We start from the raw sequence: 21,153 nt of genomic DNA, 5'->3' as shown, positions 1-21,153 counted from the left end.
TCTTCAGTCAAGTGATTGAAGAAGAGAGACAGCACCCAGATGAAAACCAAAGGGAGCTGGCAGAAGGGTAGTGTTCTAGTTGGGAAAAGATGACAACCTAGAGAGAACAAGGAAGATTTGTGTAACATTTTAAATGACTCAGTTAAGGAAAAGACACACCTGATCACCAAATCCTTCAGAAGCTGCTTCTAAAATCTGATGTTAGCTACCTTTAGGAAGGTGACTCTGACAGAGAAGGTCTGAGGATTCAAAACGAGCTTGAATAAATTCATGAATGGCTAAGATAAGCTGAGATTAATCCCTATCCTTTACAGTTGACGTCAGAGAGAACTAGTGTGCCCTCATAGCCTCCAGTGGCTGCATAGATTTGAAATGCTGTGGGTGTACAGGCCATTTCTATGTTTCCATGTTACATGAAATATATAAATATATTATTTATTAAATATAACTCTAATGGCCATATTAGAAAAGCCTACAGGTTGTATATTTCTAATCACCTTATTGCCTCATGACAAAATTCAGTCATGTGATTGTCCTCATCTATATTAGAAAATCTGGATTTACTCTTCATCAAGGCCCTGACAGAATTTTTAGTATGTAGTACCAGAGTTAGAAATCAACAATTTAGCAAAATTATTTTGAGTGGCTATTTCCAGAGATAGGATTAAAAGTAGTTTGAATAGAGAAAGTCCTGCAACAAGCCCTACATTTCCTAGTAAATGGGATTTGATGTTGAGGTTAAATTGAGAGATTCAATCTGAGGTTAGAAAACTCACTACAACAACAGGTATGTGTATGGCTTCTGCTAGTGTGGGATACCTAATAAAAAACAAGGATGGTGAACAGAATACCAAGGGATTTACTGATGGTTCAACCAATAAAAAGAATTTAAGTTTGACATAGAGAACAGAGTTTCTTAAAGTTCCATTGATTCCATCATTAAAATGAAATTGCAATAGAGCATGCTTTCTTCAAAACCATTACATTTACTTACTAGCTTAAGTTAACCAACTCCCTACTTTGATGGAAGTTACGACCTCACTTTCATTACTGGACATAAACTAGTGGTAATAACCTCCCAGAGAAGAACCTCTATTCACTTGTTTTATATTTACTTGAGTTCACAGAATCGAAGCTAAACATATATACCTGTAATTGTGCTATTTAGGGTAGAACCGAGGGGATTCTGTGTGTAAAGGTAAAAATCACTTATACTCATTAAAACTAACCAATTAACTATATTCTCCTCACATACTATAACTATTACTTAATCAGAAAACTGCTTCCCAGCCAGCCTATTGACTATATGGCAGAGCGGTCTCTTCAGTATTACAGAAATGCTCATTCAAAGCAGAAATGTTTCCCAGGGAAGTGGTGGACGCAAATAAAGGGACTTTGGAGGCCCCATGTCCTAATCACCTTTTAGAGTACTGCATATATACAATAACAAATAGTATCTCTTCCAAAAATCAAAATTGACTTTTACATTAAAAAAGAATTACCAAGGAATTCAGCAAACCTTACTTCTGGTAGTGGGCTGGCCGGTTTGGTTAGGATTCCTCCTACATAAACAACATTAGGCAGAGTGGGTCTTGGGAATTCCAGTGCTACGTCAGTACACAGCATCCACAGGCTGGACCCATGAACCAAATCATACATGGACTTCTCCGGCATCAGGTTGTACTTCTGCATTATCCTTTCGTATTTGGGAAGAACCAGAAAGCTGACCCCTAATCTGGAAATGAGGTAAACACCGGTATTTTTCATCCTTTGCAGCAAGTTCATGCGGTCTGTGAGGAGTGAGTTAAACTCTGGGACGTATGCTAATGGAGCAGGAGCACCCACTTCAGCAGGATACCAAAGGCCAGTTGAAAATACAGCATATTTAACCCCTAAAAGATGAGCTATCACAAATCCACACATATCATTAGGGTCCACCAGCAGCAGGTCAAACTTTTCTTTCTTCAGACCCTGGATCAGGGCATGGTTGCCAACCATCATGTCACAGTTCTTAGTATAGTGATCCAGTATGTCAAACAGTTCGATTGCTGTCAATCTCCCAGAGAAAATATTCCGCATCTTGGACTGTAGGAAAGCATCTGAGGTGGTACTGTTAAAGATCCCTGGGTAGCGCTGGAGGCTGTAATGATTAGATGGGGCGATGTCTCTGCCTTCAGAGAGGAGGAACACTGTATGGTGGCCTCTCTCGTGCAAGGCTGAGGCTAGCGTCTTGAAAATGTACATATGGCTTTCAAACATAATTGGCGGCACGATGATGATTTTGGCAGCCTTCACTATCCCAACAGCACTCCACAGGAGCATGAAATATGGAGTGTAAGACTTCATAGCTGTAACAACAACCAGAAAACAACTTAAAGCAAAAAACAATGCTCACCATTCAAAACAAGCAGTCACAAAGCACTTTTCCCCAAAAATATCTGATCTAATACTTTGTCTAAAAACAAATCGCTATTAAAAATTATCCTGATATTTGTTCTAATTACCGCTTTTTTTTAAAGATCAATTATGTTTAAGTATAGAATTGAAAGTAAAGTTGACATAAACTGAAATATATTAAAAATGGATCTATTTGAGAAGAAAACTGCATTAGTAAACTATTTTCAAACATTTGAAATAACATTTTGATAAGGCTGAATGACACATAATATATCTTTTTGGAAGGAGATCTATGAAATATCTATGGAACATCTGGTCACCTTCTAACTGAATGTCATTGTTAATCCCAGGAAGAAGAGCTGACCTTTTTAATTTCCAGGTATATGAGCATGTGCCTCTTATTTAAATCATTTTAATTCAACAGTTACATTTGCAGTTATAATCAAAGCATACCAAAGAAAGATTGTTTTTGAAAATAATTATTTTGAATGGTAGTTTGGTGATTCTGCAGAAAAGACTTTTTTTCCGGAGGAAAAATGATCTTTAACATATATTTTCCCTTTACCTAAATACCATAAGTGTCCTAGCAATCTATATTTATGTAATCTAGGTCAATTTGCTGATGCATTTCAGGGCATTATGTAAAAGAGAAACTTCTAATAGAAAAACTCAAGAGGGTTAATGGATCTCAGTAAATACTTATTGAAAAAGGACTGATGAATGATTATGTCTCAGATCACACTTGCTATGTTGTACCTTTTAACTCAGGTGCAAATGTCAAGTCAGATGATGCCTGTACACTTGAGGGCTGGTACTTCTCCTACTTTTTCATGTTAATAAATATGTGTAATAAAGTTGTCTTCTATTGTTTTTAGAGATAAATATACTATACATGGGGACCATAGAGTGTGCAAATACACCCACTAACCTATTCAATATAATTAATTCTTAGACTCTAAATTAGACCCCCAAATAGATCTAAACAATCACTCATGCAAACTGGACACATTTCAAAAAACTCAAATTAGATTTATACACACATCACCAAATTGATACCTATTTTTACCCCTTAAAATACATTAACACTCCTATTTGTATAACTTCCTACCATCTAAATGCAGTTTTAACAACTATACCTTCTCAACATTCAAACACTGCAAGCAACCTAAAGAAACCAATAGCAGGCAACTAATGGATTCTTCCGATAACAAGTGTGAATTCTAAAATGCATATATATCCAGATATTTTTTTCCTCTCCTGCTCTAAGGAAAGTTTCAAACTATTTGAAAGTTGAAGTTATACCATTAAGAATAAGTAAAAGTAATGCATATTACAAACACATAATATAAATGTCACTTACATTATTATAAGGGCTTAAAAAATAATTAACTTTGGAGAAGATACTGATTCTATAGTAAAGTTTACTCTGCAATTACAAGAAGAAAGAAAATTAAGGGGCCTATCTTAGAAAAACCTTCCAAATCTTTATTCTACTGTACTGCCTCACCTATGTATCTCTCCAATGTTGCCTTCTCACAAATCTGAAAAAGGAAAAATGAGAGATTTTACAAGGAAATATTATCAACTCCAGGGATGAGACTAATGCCAATACAGGTAGGTGTTCTAGCAGCTACTGCCCACTGCTGTCACTTCTTGCATACTGGAGAGGAGAGTACTTGATGATGGAATAATGGTAGAAAACTGCTCTCCCCACTGGGTTCTGGATCTAGCTGAGCAGACCACAGGCATACTCCGCTCAGCTACAGTTAAAACTACTTAATCTATCATAAGTAACTTAAAACAAAAATGATCATAGAGAACAAATCCTTTCACTGTGTTTTTGTTTAATTCTTCCTTTTTAATATTTTATTTCAGTAATTACTAAAAAGTAAAAAGAAATCGCATAATTTTTAAATGAACAACTGCTTATATTTTAGAATAGCACTGTCAAAGAGAACTTTCTGTAATGTCAAATATGTTCTGTGTCCTCACTGTCCAATATAGTATCCCCTATCCATGTGTGGCTACTGAACAGTTGAAAATGTGGCTGGTATGACTGAGGAACTGAAACAAATTTTATGTAGTTTTGCTATATGTTGCTAGTGGCTACCATACTAGAATAAAGTTTTAAAGTATATAGATTCTAAAAGCTACTGTTCAGAAATATGAATACTCATGTGACAAAATACCATCTAAAAATCATACCTACTAGTTTTTCATAGGTCTTCATTTAACAATACTGATTACCAAGAAAGAACTATCATTTACACAAACATGACATTCTACTGTTAAAACACAAAATTAAACAGCACTTTAATCTCATAAACACCATTGTACAGAATGACTAACACAACTAGCAACAAACACTGAGATTCTTGCTAGTCTAGAATTACTTGAGTATGTCTACTGAAAACATGATTTTCTGGCATAATTATTGTATCATATCCTAATTTTAATATTTTGCTTTTAAAACCTTTACAGTTAGGGGTTTCACTTACAAGGTAGGATACCGTACCATAATTTCTTGCCAAAATATAAGCACTTACAATATCTGTTCATCAAAACAACCAAATAAGCATTCATTGATTCATACATTGGTACTGAAGTACCTGATGCCACACAAAAATGTTTAAAGTTTAATTATGACCCATCATTTTCAATATATGACTTATGGTAGCACTTGACATTTAAAATGCCAACAATATGGATTTTTTAATAGAAGGTTAAAAAACGCTATGTCTCTAGTTTCTTGCATAATAACACCAGGACAGGGTTGAATGAGACTTTAAAGGTTGAATGAGATTTTAAGTGTAGTAACATCCAAGCAATCAACTAAAGCATGAATTCACTCTTACCAATGCTTGTCAAACCTGAAGGCTAGTGACAACTGAAAATTTCCCCTATTATTTTTATTATTTAACATACTTCTCAATGTAATAAGAAATAAAGGAGGTATAAAGATAAGAAATCAGGAAACAAGACTTACTGAGTATTAAAAGATTTTCTTCACAGGAAACTCTAAAGAATTAACAAGGCAAACTAGTAAGAAAGATCAAGATTTCCAGTTACCACACACACCTCCCCCAACAGCTTTGATCACCAGAAATAAGTATTTATATGTTAATCTATTTATTTTTCAGAAAGACACTGGGAGTTATTCAAAAATAATAAATACCCCAAATGACAGAAATCTTTATTTTTATGAAGTTTGCATTCTATTGGAAAGAGAGAGAAAATAAAGAAAATAAACAAAAGTACATACTATATAGCCATTTGAAAAATATTACCAAAATAAAAAGACCTTCTATATCCATTTCTTAAATATAAAAATTTTAGCTGTTGATTTTAATTAACTTAAGAATCTGAATGTTCTATTTGGTTTGAGACTACAAAAAAATTAAGGAAGTATTTATTGGTATTTTAATGTGGTTTTGTTGTTGTTGTTGAACAGATTTCTTTTTTAATATAATAACTGTGTACATGGACAACTGAAAATACAGAAAACCCCCAAATTAATGTTTTAACAAATTACAAGCTGTTACTAAAGACTATATGCCTGGATTAAAAAAAAATAGTCCAATAGATGAAGTCTCTCATTCAACCTAGCAGTTTAACCAATTTCTCTTTTCATAAAAGTTGCACATTACAGTGGTATAAATTTATCTTTTTTAACACTTCACATAAAAACATGTGCACCCTCTCCTTCTACAGTTAATCATTAGTAGTCTCTAAAATGGTAAAACAAAATTGAATTTATATTAGCAAATGAAAGTGCAAGTTTGTACAGCTAGGCTCAGCAGCAAAAGTGAAGAAGAAGAATGAAAGATGAAAAGCTGACAGATGCCACGCAGAGCAAGGACTTGCATGAAGGTCCGTGTCCTGTGTGCCAAACGCAGTCAACATTCCATCATTTTCTCATTGCTCTTAGATGAGCAAAACCAAATTCTTTTTCTATTGAAAGAAATATTAAATCTTTATTTTCCCCAACATAATTTGTGATCAGGTAAGGCAAAGATAAGTCCACCATCACTGGGGATAGCAGCAACATATAGACTTCAGAAATAGCCCTGAATCATCAGTAACATTCTCTCGTGGTAACATCAGAAGGAATGCAGCTAACAAATTAAATTTGTAATGTTGTCGCATTGTTCTAATTTATTTGATTAGTTTATCTGGAAAAACTTTATAAATACATTATGTAAGAGAGCAGTAAATTATTTTCTTGCTTTGAAAAAATAAAGTTTTTTCATATTTTAAAACATTTTAGTCTGCTTTTGCAAAAGGAGTTGCAAGAAAAACATGACAGCTAGGTTTGCAGAATGTCCACGTACAAGTTGTATTTATAAGAACCTGGTAATCTGCCTATAATTTGCTTCTACAAATAGAGCTCTTTGCAATAATATTTAAACAAATGGGCTTAAACTCTTCCCCTATTCATTCTACTTGTAGAGCAAAGAGGTACTTATTTTTCAAGTATTATAAAAGGTAAAATTTTTTTTTGCCAATTTTACATTTTAAGCTTTCAAGACCAAAAAAATCATGCCTAGTCAGCCCATTTCTTTTATAATCAAATTCTCTTGTCTTTTAAAGAATGCAGAAAAATATTAATTGCTAAGAAGGAGCACACTGGAAAAAGCCATTTTAAAGTATTGAAGAATGAGACGTATTTCTTTTTTCCTATTGATGAAAATTATTAGAAAAGCTATCCAGTCTGTCATCTTTAGCTAGTTTTAAGAAATATTTTCAAAATGATGGCCAAGAACTCTTTAAAACACAGAAATAAATGTTGAAATTCATCAACAGTGTAACTGTTTTCTGCATCTAAAGTTTACACATTTGTTCAGAAGGAAATACAAAGAATGTTAAGGGAATCAATATTATACTCATTATTTAATCACTCGTTATTTTGAACTTGTTCAGTAACTTACTATGTAAGAATTATAAAACTTCTGAGAAACCAAAGAAAACATGACTAAGAACTGTGTATAATATAGACATAAAATGTTCTCAAATATAGTACAGACCTAAAACTATCATGAACTCCTACTAATAAATCCCTTCAAAGGTAACAAAATGATTCTCAAGTCTATCTGAAAAATGAAATTGTAAACAAGCAAGAAAACACTGAAACTGAAGAATAATCAGTAGGCTTGCATGTTCAGTTACTAAAATATACTATAACGTTACATTAAAATAAGGTTAAATCAAAATAATCTAGTGATGGTAGAAGAAGGAAGTTGGACCAATGCCAAAAAGAAGGCCCCAAATATGTACGTATGTTTGTGATGTTTGCATATAGTATGTATTGTACATGAATATATATTACAGTAAACATTGACATTTCAAATCAGTGGAGAATGAGCAAATCATTCCAGTAACTGGATTGCTCACTTTTTAAAACTTTGAAAAGAAGTTAGGAACTTATTTCAAACCATGAAACAAAACCGATTTCAGACCAGTTCAAGAGTTAAATAAAATAAATAAATAAATCTACAAAATAATAGAAAAGTTAGTGAAAATGTGTAGTACTTAAGCGGGGAAGAGTTTTCTAAATCAAAATCTCAAACAACAATCTAAATGTAGACACTGACAGACTTGAATACATTAAAAATGTAGGGACATCAAGAGAAGAAGACAAGCCACAGATTAGAAGTTATTTGGAAAAAGATATGTCTGATAAAGGAGTGTTATCCAAAATACAAGAAGAGCTCTTAAAACTCAGTAATTTTTCAAAAATCCAATTTTTAAAAAATGGACCAAAGGCCTTCACTGATACCACACCACAAAATGTAGACAGGTGGCAGATAAGGATATGCTCTATAACATATCTCATTAAAGAAATGCAAATTACAACATGAAATACCATTACACACCATTAAAATGGTCAAAATCCAGAAAGCTGACATACTGCTGACGAGGATGTGGAGCAACAAGAACTCTCATTCATTGTTAGTGGAAATGCAAAATGGTACAGCCACTTTGGAAGACAGTGTGGTTGTCATACAAAACTAAACATATTCTTATCACATTCCTACAATCATGTTCCTCAGTATTTACCCAAAGAAGATAAAAAATGTCCCCATTAAAACCTGCACACAGATATTTATAGCAGCATTACCAAATTGACAAAACTTGGAAACAACCAAGTAGGTGAATGAATTAATAAACTGGTATATCAGACAACAGATTATATGTAGCGCTAAAAAATGAAATGAGCTATTAAGCCATGAAAAGACATGGAGGAACCTTAAATGCATATTACTAAGTAAAAGAAGTCAATCCGAAATAGCTACATACTATTATGTTGGCACAAAAGTAATTGTAGTTTTTGCCATTATTTTTAATGGTTTTTGCCCAATCTAATATATGATTTTGCACCAACCTAATATATGATTCCAACTATGAAGACATTCTGGAAAAGGCAAAAATATAGAGCTCACAACAAGATTAGTGGTTGCCAAGGGTTAGTGGGTAAGGGAGAGACACACAGCAAAGCACAGAGGATTTTTAGGGCAGTGAACTGCTATGTATGATATTATAACGGTGCATATATGTCATTATACATGCATCCAACCCCATTAAATGTACAATACCAAGAACGGACCCTAATATAAACTATGGACTTCAGATGGTAACAACGGGTCAGTGTAGGTTCATTGACTGTAATAAATGTACCACTCCAGTGCAGAATATCCATATTGCAGGAGGTTGTGCATGTGAAAAAAGGGAGTACTTGGGAAATCTCTGTATTTTCTACTCAATTTTTCTGTGAACCAAAAACTGCTCTAAAATTAAAGTTAATTAATTGTTTTAAAAGGCTTTCATGCAAGCAGCCTATAATATTTATCTTGGAGTTTTTTATAATTATATAAGTATCTTATTTTCATTATATAATTTATTATAATTAGAAAAGGTAATATAATTATCTTATATTTTAATATAATTGTTATTATAACAGCCTATATTATTTATATTAAAGCAACCTGAAAAATATTCAATAGAAAGAAAACTAAGCAATACAAATAAAAATATGAAGACATATCAAATGCACCATAAACAAATATAACGACAAATGATATCCTAGAAATACAACATGCAACATACATAATAGATACTTAACTTCCCTAAGTATTCTCCTGAATTCATTTAGTGCAGGAGAGGATTATTACCATCTGCAAATCTTGAAGATATGTTAAATTCTCAACAACTGGGATTGATTAAATAGACTGTCATGCATTCACATAATGCAGCCACTAAAAGAATCTTACAAAAAGAATATGGCATAACATATTCAAGATTTAATGTTGACTGAAAATTAGGATACTAAACATTATACCTATCATGTAGCACTTTGCAAAATATATACATGTGTACATATGTGGGAATGGTACTTGCCAAAATAGTATAATTTTTCTCTGGATAGTGTGAATTACAAGGGTTTTAACTTTTTTCTTCTATGTATTCACAAAGGAATTCACAGTGGGCATGTGTTACTCTTACTGAAATAAAAATAAATATTATTTTAAAGTAACATATGATAAAAAATACCTCATTCACTATAACAATAAAGGGTACAACATACTTTTTACATTACTAACATAGACTATTTGTTGGCTATAACATGGCCAGACTTCCCCTGAAGACAGATACACAGGAATATTTTCTAAATGTATAGAAACACTTTGTTTTCATGAAAGAAAATATTCTAAAATAGTTCATCTTTCCCATGTTATAAATAGACTGATGGGTTTCTTTCAGATCCCACTGGATGATTTGTTGTGCTTTGTTTGGAATTTAATCAAAATTATACCTATATTCATTGGAAAAATATAAAAACAAGAGAGAATACATTTTTTTAAAAAGAAACAGTAATGATTTGGAATATCCATATAAATCTTAAAACATATTTTAAAACCTAGTAATTAAAAACTGGAACTAGTCCAAAAATTCTACATGAAATCAATTGATCAGTGTAGGAAGCGTATTTGAATTCCCTGAATAAATATAAACATAATATATGATGAAGGAAGTATCACAAATAGGTGTGGAAAGAACAACTTATTCAACAGTGTTAAAAATTTGCTTTATATTTGAAAAATAAAATCACTACATTTTTTACCTTAAACCTTCCTTAAAGTAAATTGAATAGCATAGTGTTAAAAGTTTTTTGGATAAATCCATTAAAAATGTTTAGTTTTAAAGGATTATCTGGAAAGAGAAAAAATTAAGAATAAAGCAAAGAAAACAATCGCTTTTACAAATAATAGATTTAATTGCATAATCATTAATATTTATGGAATGTTTAGAACATGTGGAGCAGGCAGAGGTTTCCAGTTTAAATGGCAGATTAAAAAAGGTGTTTCCATTCCTTTTCTCCTAAAGCTCCATTGCAAATTTGAGTGAAGAATATAAAAGAAAATAAATACACACTAGTTCTGAGAAGTGGTATGAGGCATTGACAGGGCTACCGTGGAATGATTGAACAAATGAACAAATTAGACTTGTCTCTCATAAAATCGGCAAGGATGTTATTTTTAGTGATAATGCTCAACTCTTGCAAAGGCACAGTGTAGTCTTAAGAAGTTGGTGAGGCCAGGTGCGGTTGGCTCAAGCCTGTAATCCCAGCACTTTGGAAGGCTGAGATGGGCGGATCACGAGGTCAGGAGATCGAGACCATCCTGGCTAACACGGTGAAACCCCGTCTCTACTAAAAAATACAAAAAACTAGCCAGGCGAGGTGGTGGGCGCCTGTAGACCCAGCTACTCGGAGGCTGAGGCAGGAGAATGGCGTGAACCCGGGAGGCAAAGCTTGCAGTGAGCTGAGATCGGTCACTGCACTCCAGCCTGGGTGACAGAGCGAGACTCCGTCTCAAGACAAAAAAAAAAAAAAAAAAAAAAAAAAGAAGTTGGTGAAAATGTAAACTCGTGTAAATGTTCTGAAATGCAAATGACATATTATTTTATAACACTACAGAAATACCAATACTTATGTACAAAAATGTCCATTGCATTCACAGCCAACAGCAAACAGCCAGAAACCACTATAAAGCCAGTAGTAGATTAATTTAATTACAGCATATTTTTATGACGGAAAATCACAGAACTATCAAAAATCACGTTTGAAAATAATTTTCATATCAGAAAATACTTGTAACATAACACTAAGATCAGAAATAAAATTATGTATATGATATATACATATATGTATATATAAAGTGATTATAATGACAACGAAGTAAAGATGAAACTGATAACAGTTTAAGGTTGTGGACTTGAGCAATTTTCTTTCCTTTTCTTACATTTTTCAGGAGTTTCAAAGATTTCTACCAAAAGTAGGTAATTCTTATAACAGCTATCAGCTGGCACATCCCTGGAGCTGGAGCCTTACTCTCATCCTCCCTTTGGAGTTAAGCATCTTAAAACATCAGTCTCTATTTGCTGGTCTCCACTTACTCCTCTAAATGTTTACAGTCAGCCTTTGAATCCTTCACAATTCTAATCAAATTCTTGTTGTTAAAAGCACTAATGCTTCCCAATATTCACACAAATGCCCATTTTCCACTTATCTGTTCGGATTTCCCTTTAACACTAGCCACTAGTGATTCTCTCTTCCTCTAAATTCTCTCTTGACTTCTGGGATACTACTACTACTTGACTACAAGATTCTGGCAGTGGAGTAATATACTGCTAGAATCTTCCAAAATTCAAAGAATGTACACAAATTTGAAGACTATACACAAGCTGCATATCAGTCTACACTTTATTCTTCCTATTAAAAATTATTTATATGCTTGCTTTCAAGACAGAACGCCAAAAGCATTTTAATAGGTGTATCTACCACTCACCATAGGGAAGCCATTTAACATTTCAGTATGAATTAATTTGGGCAAAACAGTAAGAATATCAGGATACTGGTGGTACTATACTTAAATGTCGTACATTCAAAATGTTCATCTGTAAAAGTGATTTCTCCAAGGCCAAAGGAAGGGTTTCTTTGTTTGTTCGTTTTGTTTGAGATGGAGTCGCTCTGTCACCCAAGCTGGAGTACAATGGCACAATCTCGGCTCACTACAACCTTCACCTCCCAGGTTCAAGCAATTCTCCTGCCTGCCTCAGCCTCCTAAGTAGCTGGGATTACAGGCGCACACCACCGTGCCCAACTAATTTTTGTACTTTTTTTTTAGTAGAGACAGGGTTTCACCAAGTTAGCCAGGCTGGTCTCGAACTCCTGACCTTGTGATCTCCCCGCCTCAGCCTCCCAAAGTGCTGAGATTACAGGCATGAGCCACCACGCGTGGCCTAAAGGAAAGGTTTTAAACCATTAGTGCTCCAGAAAACAAGTGAGATTAGCTACAATGCTCCTGTGCCTAGGTATCAATGGTTCATATATGCTGAAATTTGATAAAGGAACACCCTAATATACTATTGATATATTTTAAAGATGAAAATAGACTTTCATAAAGCCCCTGTATTTCCCATTTTTCCAAAGAGACTACAGCTAAAATACCAGAGTTTAATACCATATGTGACTCCGGTAACATTACCTTTTTTTTTTTTTTGTGGAATACATTAACTCTCTTTATTTTGTATTTTTATTTTTAACTCTTAAGTTCAGGGGTACATGTACAGGTTTGTTACATAGGTAAACTTGTGTCATGGGAATTTGTTGTACAGATTATTTCATCACCCAGGTGTTAAGCCTAGTAGTCAATTATTTTTCCTGATCCTCTCCCTCCTCCCATGCTACACCCTTGCTATTTAAAAAAAAGTGGGGAATCACCTTTTACTACCACTTGAAAGAATCATTCCTCTCGTTTCTCCAATTTAAGAGCTGCTCATTGTTAATAACTCTGAACTGGAAAGCATTTATGTGGATGAACCATTGAACCATATAAGAAAAAAATGACAAGCATATAAACTACATGAAATAGGTTGATTTTTGAGAGTCTATCATCCCAGCATCTCAGCAATTCATTATTGTAAACAAGAATTAATCAAAGTATCTTTGCATTAAAGGAAAAACAAAATAAGTGCTTATGGAAAATATAAAATCATTTCTGTATATGGTGAATTATATTTAGAAAAATGAAGGGGTGATTTAGTTTAAAGCAGATGATGTAATCTGAAAGGGCTGAGGTTCTCAGTACTTTTAAGTTTCCCTGGCATTTACTATTATGTGGACTGCAATAATGTGAGCAAATGCACCAATCAATTGCCACAAGAGGTCAAACTTTGTACTACATAGAATATTGTAAGAGAAACTTCATCTCTCTTCAAAGCATCTCCTACAAGTAAGCCTTGGAAAATGCCATCCAGCAAAATAAAAAATAAATAAATATGGATTCAGTTAAATAAATATTCATTGAGTGTCATTACTGGTGCTTTTAAATAAATGTAAATTTTATTTAAAAAATATTTTTTTCTGCCTTTCCCTAGTATGACTTAAGCTCCATAAAGGTAGGGATTTTAGTTAAACTTGGTAATTGCTTTATTCTCATTGCCTAACTATGTAGTAAGCACTCAACATTTATTTACTGAGTAAATGACTGCAATTATTATTTGGAACCAGGATATATAGATGAACCACATGCATCTCCACTATCAGCCCCACTTTTTTCTTTAATTGTAAATAAATGAACTTTCTAATTATATGAATTTTCTTACTTTTGAACAAAATTCTGAATCAAAAGCTTTTGCCTGAGGTACTAAAGTTATTTACATAACTCAACTATAGAGAAAATTTCTGGGCTAATGTGTACTACAGGTGGAAGAAGAAAGTAGTAAATAAAAGTACTGATTTCACTACAGCTTTTCCTTGATTCTGGGGTCTTTCATTTTACACATTCACAGTAGTGTTATAAATGACCAAGAGAACTGCCTTTACCTTTAGTAATAACAAAAAGTATGAAAGGAAACTAGAACTTAGATGCTAGGCATAGGCACATGAGAGACAGCTGTGGCCTTTGTTGTTTCTTCCAGTAATGGAATCCACCCTACTTCAGTTTGGCTTAAGCCAAAAAGGCAAAAGACAATTTTTCCCTACCTCTGTAATAGCTGGTTTTAGTTACATAAATAAGTTCTACTCAGTGAGAGTGAAATGGAAGCAGAATTGCTATGTGCAATTTCTAATGTATGCCCTTGGAGTTTCACTTTTCACTTGCCTGCCAGCTGGAATGAGACATGGTAATGATTAACATCCTGGACCATACAGACAGAATTATAAACCAGAAAAGGTATAACAACAAAGACACTTGGGTCCTGAGACTGTGAAACCATAACACCAGCCCTGCCTGCTTATGCCCAAATTATTGTGTGTGAAGTAACTGAGCTACCTTTTCTAAGTCACTGAAGCCCTAGGGGAACTCAGGATGCTGGTTTGCCTAGAACAGGGGGTGGAGGGGGGGAGTTTCCCAGGATGTGGGACTTTCAGTGCAAAAACTGGGAAAGTCTTGGGCACACGGGGATGAGCTGGTCACCCTATAGCTTTGACTTAACATACAAGTATCAATAAACAGCAGCTGTTTTTAATTGCTACATGCCTCCTTCCCTGCATTACCAGCTTTCTAAACATTATCTCATTTCATACTGAGATCACATGAAGGCAAGAAAGTGGCCCCTACTTTACAGATAATAAGACTGAGAGGATGAAAACTTGACAAAGATCTAGTATCTAGTAAACTAATGTATTCATATCACACTACGTGAAGGGAGAAAGAAAAGAAAGTTTAAAAAAAATTGTTAACTGTGGACCAACTGCGGAAAAACCCAGCTTTATATCTACTTGGTTGTTAAGTAGCCCAGGTTTTAAACATGTATCTTTCATCTGTAGGCAATTCTTGTTAATCTTAAGTTATTTACGGTGACTATTAGCAAGTAAACTACTAAAAGCAAAGAATCCCTTAAAATAACATTGTAGAATGGGAACATGTTGATTTCAGGTAGAAGAAGAAATAATTCAGAAAACTGAGGCCACCTGTTGTTGGTTAAAAGTGCCTCCTGCCCAAAAAACAAACAAACAAACAAACAAACAAAAGGTCAGGCACCTTTGAGAGTATAATCTGGGTGAAAACCTCACACTGACAGAACTCAGTTTGGCTGTCAGTAGTTAATAAATATAGGTAGCTCTAGATTTTCAAAATCCTCCACATTACTAAATATTTTTCATTCCATCAGAAAAAGTAAAGAAATTTATTTGTATAGAAGCCCACAGCTTAACTGCAGAAATAAAACTGAAAAATGCTGAATGCAAAGGAAGAAGGAATTTGGTTCCATTTCACAAACTTAATGAAATAAATTAATCCAAAGTTCCCTGTCATAAGTTTTTGGTAAAAATTTCTAACACAATCACTTTTACTTTTAAAATATTGCTTTGACTGATAACAAAAGCAATATTTTAAAAGAGCATAATGAAAAATATTGTATTACTATTCCATTCCTTACACTAGTATATCATCTTATGAAAAATAAGATTAATAGAAATCTCTACAAGTATTACAGAGGCAGACCTTTCTTTACACACATGAAATACTGAACAGAAGAGACCATTAGGAATACCATTCAAAAAATTCAGTTTCGCACCTGGAACATTCATAAGTGCCAAGAGGAATACAAAAGAACTTCTTATGAAGGAGAGGTTATAAGGAAAGTTGTTGTTGCTGTTGTACCATTCCAAGCTAGGTGCACTTAAACACTTCTTCAACACAAGTATCTGCAGTTATCTCTTTTCAGACATCTACAGTACAGATGGTAAAGCTGTAATGAGAAACTCAACCCTATTTGCTTATCAGTGATAGCTGGCTTAGGCCCACCTGGGGAGTTTCTCCGCAAGCACTAAACAGGAAGGTAAGATAAAAACAAAAATAAGATAATACGAATATCAACAGACTGCACTCAGTACCTTGTACATAGTATGTATCCAATTAACGCTTGATGATGGTGATTAAATTTAACTATTTAAAACACAAACATATAATCACATAATGAAGTTGTTTTCAAATTCTGGCATCCAGAAGAATCACTTCAAGTACTTACTAAAAACACAGGTTCCAAAGTCACCTCAGCCAATAAGCTGTTATGGAGTTTAGGGAAAAACCCAAGAATCTGCATATTTAGTATGCAGCTGGGGATATTTGTGCACTTCTCCACCGGATTGACAGATAAGGATCTAGTACTCGCTACTTATGTGCAATAAGAGAAATACAGGTAATACAATGAAAGTAACGTGGATCCAACTATCAAGACCTGAATTAAAGTTTAATTATCTTGGGAATTTAGAAAAGCATAATGCACACAGCCCCAGATTCCCAGGAACTCAGAATAAACAATTCCAAACAACTTTCTGTTTAAATTTCTGTATACAAAGCACCAGCAGTCTCTCAGGAGCACATGAATAGTTTTAGTACTTAATAAGTAGTAAAGAGACATAGTAGTTCCTTTCATTTTTATTTTGTTTAATAGTCAACTTCCCCATTATTACTTAATTAATTAAATTCTAAACTAATTTGAAGTAGTGTGTTAGTAAAGTATTATCAAGATCGATTTAGATAATTAAAATAATTGTTAATGCATATATAAATGTTGGGGTTTTTTGGACATATATGGCACTTGGTAACCTAAGACTATCTTTTCAGTTAGCTCACAGTTCAAGTAGTTTAAATTATAAAGACATCATTTTAAGTGACATATAATGAAAAGAAAAATAAAATGATTGTAGCATGCATCTATGGATCTGCAAATCAGTAGCCTTTGTCATTTAGGCCAAGTCATTTAATTTAGGTCCCTAATTTTCTTCACCTGTCAGGTGGGGCTATGAAATTAGATAATTTAAAATATTCCTTACTATTCTAAAACTTACTGGGAAAAAAAAGGGTTTAATAATAGGTTTAATGAGATTGATATCTTTGGTTCATCAAAAGTAGTTAAGATCAAATCAATAAATTCTAAGAAACAAAATGAAAGGAAAAAGAATTGACCTTGATTTTAAATTTTAAGTTATAGAGAATCATTAATGTCAGACACACTTTATAGGGATACTATTAAAATATAAATTGCGATTCAGTACATGTAGGGTGGGGCCCCATCATACTTATTTATGAAACAAGCTCTCTAGTGATATGGGACTACTGGTGCTTGGAGTGCATTTTGAATAAGCAAGGATTTACAGCAAAACCATGAGGCTGAATAAAGAGTAATGAAACGATCAATAACATGGTTAAGCAAATCAACAATACCAATAACCTATTGGAAAAGAATATTTTTAAATTAAACATACATGAAAGTACAATTTGCTTAAAATAATAAAAGAACCTAATAGATCTAATGGGCAATTTTTTTAATGAACCGATATGTGGTAGATGCGCCAATCTTTGAACATATGGCTATAGTCCAACTGCACATAATAATCACCTGGGAAGCTTTGGAAAAATAGAGATGCCTGAAAACCTGCCATCTACAACGAAGTTCAATCAAATAAGAATTTCTGGGGATGAGGCCTAGGACTAAGGGTTTTGGACTTTTTTCAATCCTCCTCCCCTTTATTTCCTGTGATTAAAAATTAAGAAAATCTAGGCTACACTTACACAATGTCATAGCAAAGTATACCAAAATAAACAACTAATTCAACCCTGTTTTTTTTTAATAAACTGAAAAATGTATAGGTTTATCTGAACTAAAAATATTTGTTGATGCCTCAATAACCAATTAGTAAGTAAAATAAGATACGAGTTAAGGTTATAAAACTAACCCGGAAAGCATTTTAAAATCTAAACTTAATTTTTCTTTTGTCCTTAAGATGATCAGAATTTTTTCGTTTTGTGAGAAAAGTGAATTGACGAGACATCGGGTATCATAGATAAGTGGGTCTAAAACATCAGTACGCGTCACAATCACCTGGGGGGCTTGTTAAAACACACACTGTAGGGCCTGCCCTCGTGGTTTCTGATTTTACAGATCTGGGATGAGCCCAAGAATTTCCATTTCTAACAAGTTACGAGGTAACACTGATGTTTCTGTTCTAGAAACCAAATTTAGACAATAAGAATAAAAGTTTGTAATTTTTTAAAAATGCAATTTTCCTTTTTAATACAGAAAACAGTGGTATTAAAGCACTTATGTCTTGATCACATACCTCATTTTAAAATATATATGTGTGTATATCTATATCTATATATGTAAATATATGTCTTCTAAGTATCTATGATTATACAGGTAAGAATGTATAGTTTTGTGTCTTCTAATATCTATGTGTGTATATATATACGTATTTATAGCCATATATATGTATCCTACAGAATAAGATATAGGTTTATATTTCTACAATTCCCCAAGACTAGCCTGGTACAGTTATCTCCACGCATCTGCATCATGTGATAAACATTCAGCAAACAATATGGAAATTCTTTGTTTTGATTCTGATCCCATCTTTACACAAGTGAGAAAAGTTTCATAAATCATACAACTGAGATTATCTGAGGCTTTACAGTCTAACATGTATACATTTTCTTTTAAAAAAATACAAAAACAGTGATTGATGTTTTAAAATGCTTTGTTAGTACTCTTCATAATTCTCTTTTGTTGGGATTTTAATTAGAATACAGCAAGTGAATCTGGTGAATATCCAGATCAAATTTTCATCTTCTCCTGCAATGAAACATATTCACATGTAGGAGAAACAGCTTTCAACACAACATTACTAGAGATTCTTAAGGCTACAGTAATGTTGTAGAATCACAAAAGATCATGGGATTGTTTCCGCCACTAATGAATATATCCTTTCTTTACTATCACTAGTTTAAATGTATTTTTAACATTATTAAGAGTCACAAAATAAATTTTTATGTAATGTATCAAACATGTTTTCAGGACAAAACTGGTCAAATATAAACAAGCAAATTAGAACAAGAAACAAAATTCTAGATATTTTCCTATTCAATTATTTGAACATCTTCACAGGTGAACAAATAACAAACTTTCCTATTTTATAAAATTCTACCATCATCACTAGGACAAGGTTGTATTAGATAGGTTGAGTATTAGATAAAAAACAGCAGTTATATTAGTCCCCAGAAGTGGAAAAATGTTGGTAGTTTCTGCAGAAAAACGGAATGAATTTATCTAATGTTCCTTTACTAACAGGTAAGAATGTACAATTTTGTGTCTTCTAAGTATCTATGATTATAACAGATATTCACCACAATGAGACAAGTCCAGAGAAAGTCTTTTGCATATCATTGCCATTGTCTTGTGAAAATTAGATAAATATACTTAAACATTGACACGATGTATTTGTGCCAAAATGATACCAAAATTTTAAAAGTCAAACTATTATCTGACATATGGCGGTGACAACTTTGGAGAGTGTTTATATGGTACAGATAGAAGATGCTGGATTAGGACCTAGGAAATCTGAATGCTAGTTCCAACTCTGCCAGTGAATAACTGAATTAGCTGTACAACGCGAGACAACCACCCCATAGAGACTTTGCCCCTTTCACTACAAATGAGGGGTTTGAAATCACCTACCTTTAGTTTTTAAATTGTGACTCTTTTTTTTTTAATGAAAATATGTTTTTTGACAAACTAAAGATACCATTCAACCATGTCTGAATATCTTATCTCTCATCAATAGTGGTTGTCCAAGGTGTATGAGGAGACAAGAGACTCTACCCTCTAAGAGTTCATACTCTCCTTAGAGGCAGAATGAAACCTAATTGTTAACATGAATATATGTACAAATCAAAGTCACAGAAAAGTGACAGAGACTGGGAAGCCACAGTCTAAGGTGGGACTTGAGTGTCAAAACCTTGGGTGAGAATTTAGAAGTGCAGAAGAAAAAAAAGGCAGGACATCTCAAGAGGGGGGATATCCTGAAATGAATGCACCAGTGGGTAAATAGAATAGAATCCTATTGAGGAGTATGAGAAAATAAATAAGTCTGATCAGAAAGCAGCTAGACAATAGAAAGCCTCGAAAGCCAGGCTAAAAGTTTTAGATCTCCATGTGAAAATAAACGCATAGTCAAATCACACTCGAAGGCAAATGGGTCAGTAAGGACAAGTGACTGATGGTTATGGGCAGTAGGAGGTGATGGAAGGTCAAGGTAATGGTGAAAAACAGTCATTTAATACCAACGGTGAAGAAGTGATACGGAACTACACCAAGACATCAAGAGGTGAATGGAAAGTCTCAGGCATGGGAAGAAGGTCTTCATGAAGGACACAGTGATCAAATTAGGAATAGATTAGATACAAAGGGTAAAAAAGAGTGAATTCCACAACACCAAAATCTGTCTTTGAAGACTGAGGCAAATGGGGATGTCAGATCTGAGTTAGGAAGTTGAGCTGGGAACTCTAAGCTCTTGAGAGTATAGAAGAAATCACAATTAGAAGTACAGATTTGTGAATCATCTATATATAAGTAAAAATCCAGTCTATGGGCATCAAGAACTACACCAAAAGAGTGAGATCAGAGAAGAGGAGAGGTGCTGGGACAAAAGATGTTATTAAAAATGCCAGGAAGGAAGAAGAGGCACAACCAAAGATCAGATGGAGAGTCTCACCATTACAGATGAGAAAGGGGAAGGGACTCTCAAGGAGCAGGGAAGAAGCATGGAGCAGAGGAGGACATTACTGAGGACTACAGTGAAATTACTTAAAGGTAATTTCAGTGGGATCAAGGTTCAGCATCCCCAGAACGCGAGGCAGGTGGTGAGCTGCAGTTCAAGAACTTGCTCTAGGCAAGAAGCTTTAGTTTTAACAT

At 33.7% G+C, this 21,153-nt stretch overlaps 1 protein-coding gene across 3 annotated transcripts in view; it reads right to left on the bottom strand.

Annotated features, from left to right (window-relative positions):
- UGT8 (UDP glycosyltransferase 8) overlaps positions 1-21,153 on the bottom strand; it is an 86,202-nt gene that overhangs the window by 56,336 nt on the left and 8,713 nt on the right. For 2 of the 3 annotated variants that reach the window (XM_030926221.1, XM_010380631.2), the window contains exon 2: positions 1,525-2,348. In XM_030926221.1, coding sequence (XP_030782081.1) covers positions 1,525-2,346 — 822 coding nt within the window. In that variant the 5' untranslated portion in view covers positions 2,347-2,348. Of the gene's footprint in view, positions 1-1,524; positions 2,349-9,792; positions 9,897-21,153 lie in introns of all 3 variants that reach the window. The other variant, XM_030926220.1, reaches the window with a different exon arrangement.

Source organism: Rhinopithecus roxellana, chromosome 2 (genome assembly GCF_007565055.1).
Source record: "Rhinopithecus roxellana isolate Shanxi Qingling chromosome 2, ASM756505v1, whole genome shotgun sequence".
In the NCBI taxonomy this organism is placed as follows: Eukaryota; Metazoa; Chordata; class Mammalia; order Primates; family Cercopithecidae; genus Rhinopithecus; species Rhinopithecus roxellana.
This window is presented reverse-complemented; position numbering and strand designations above follow the sequence as displayed.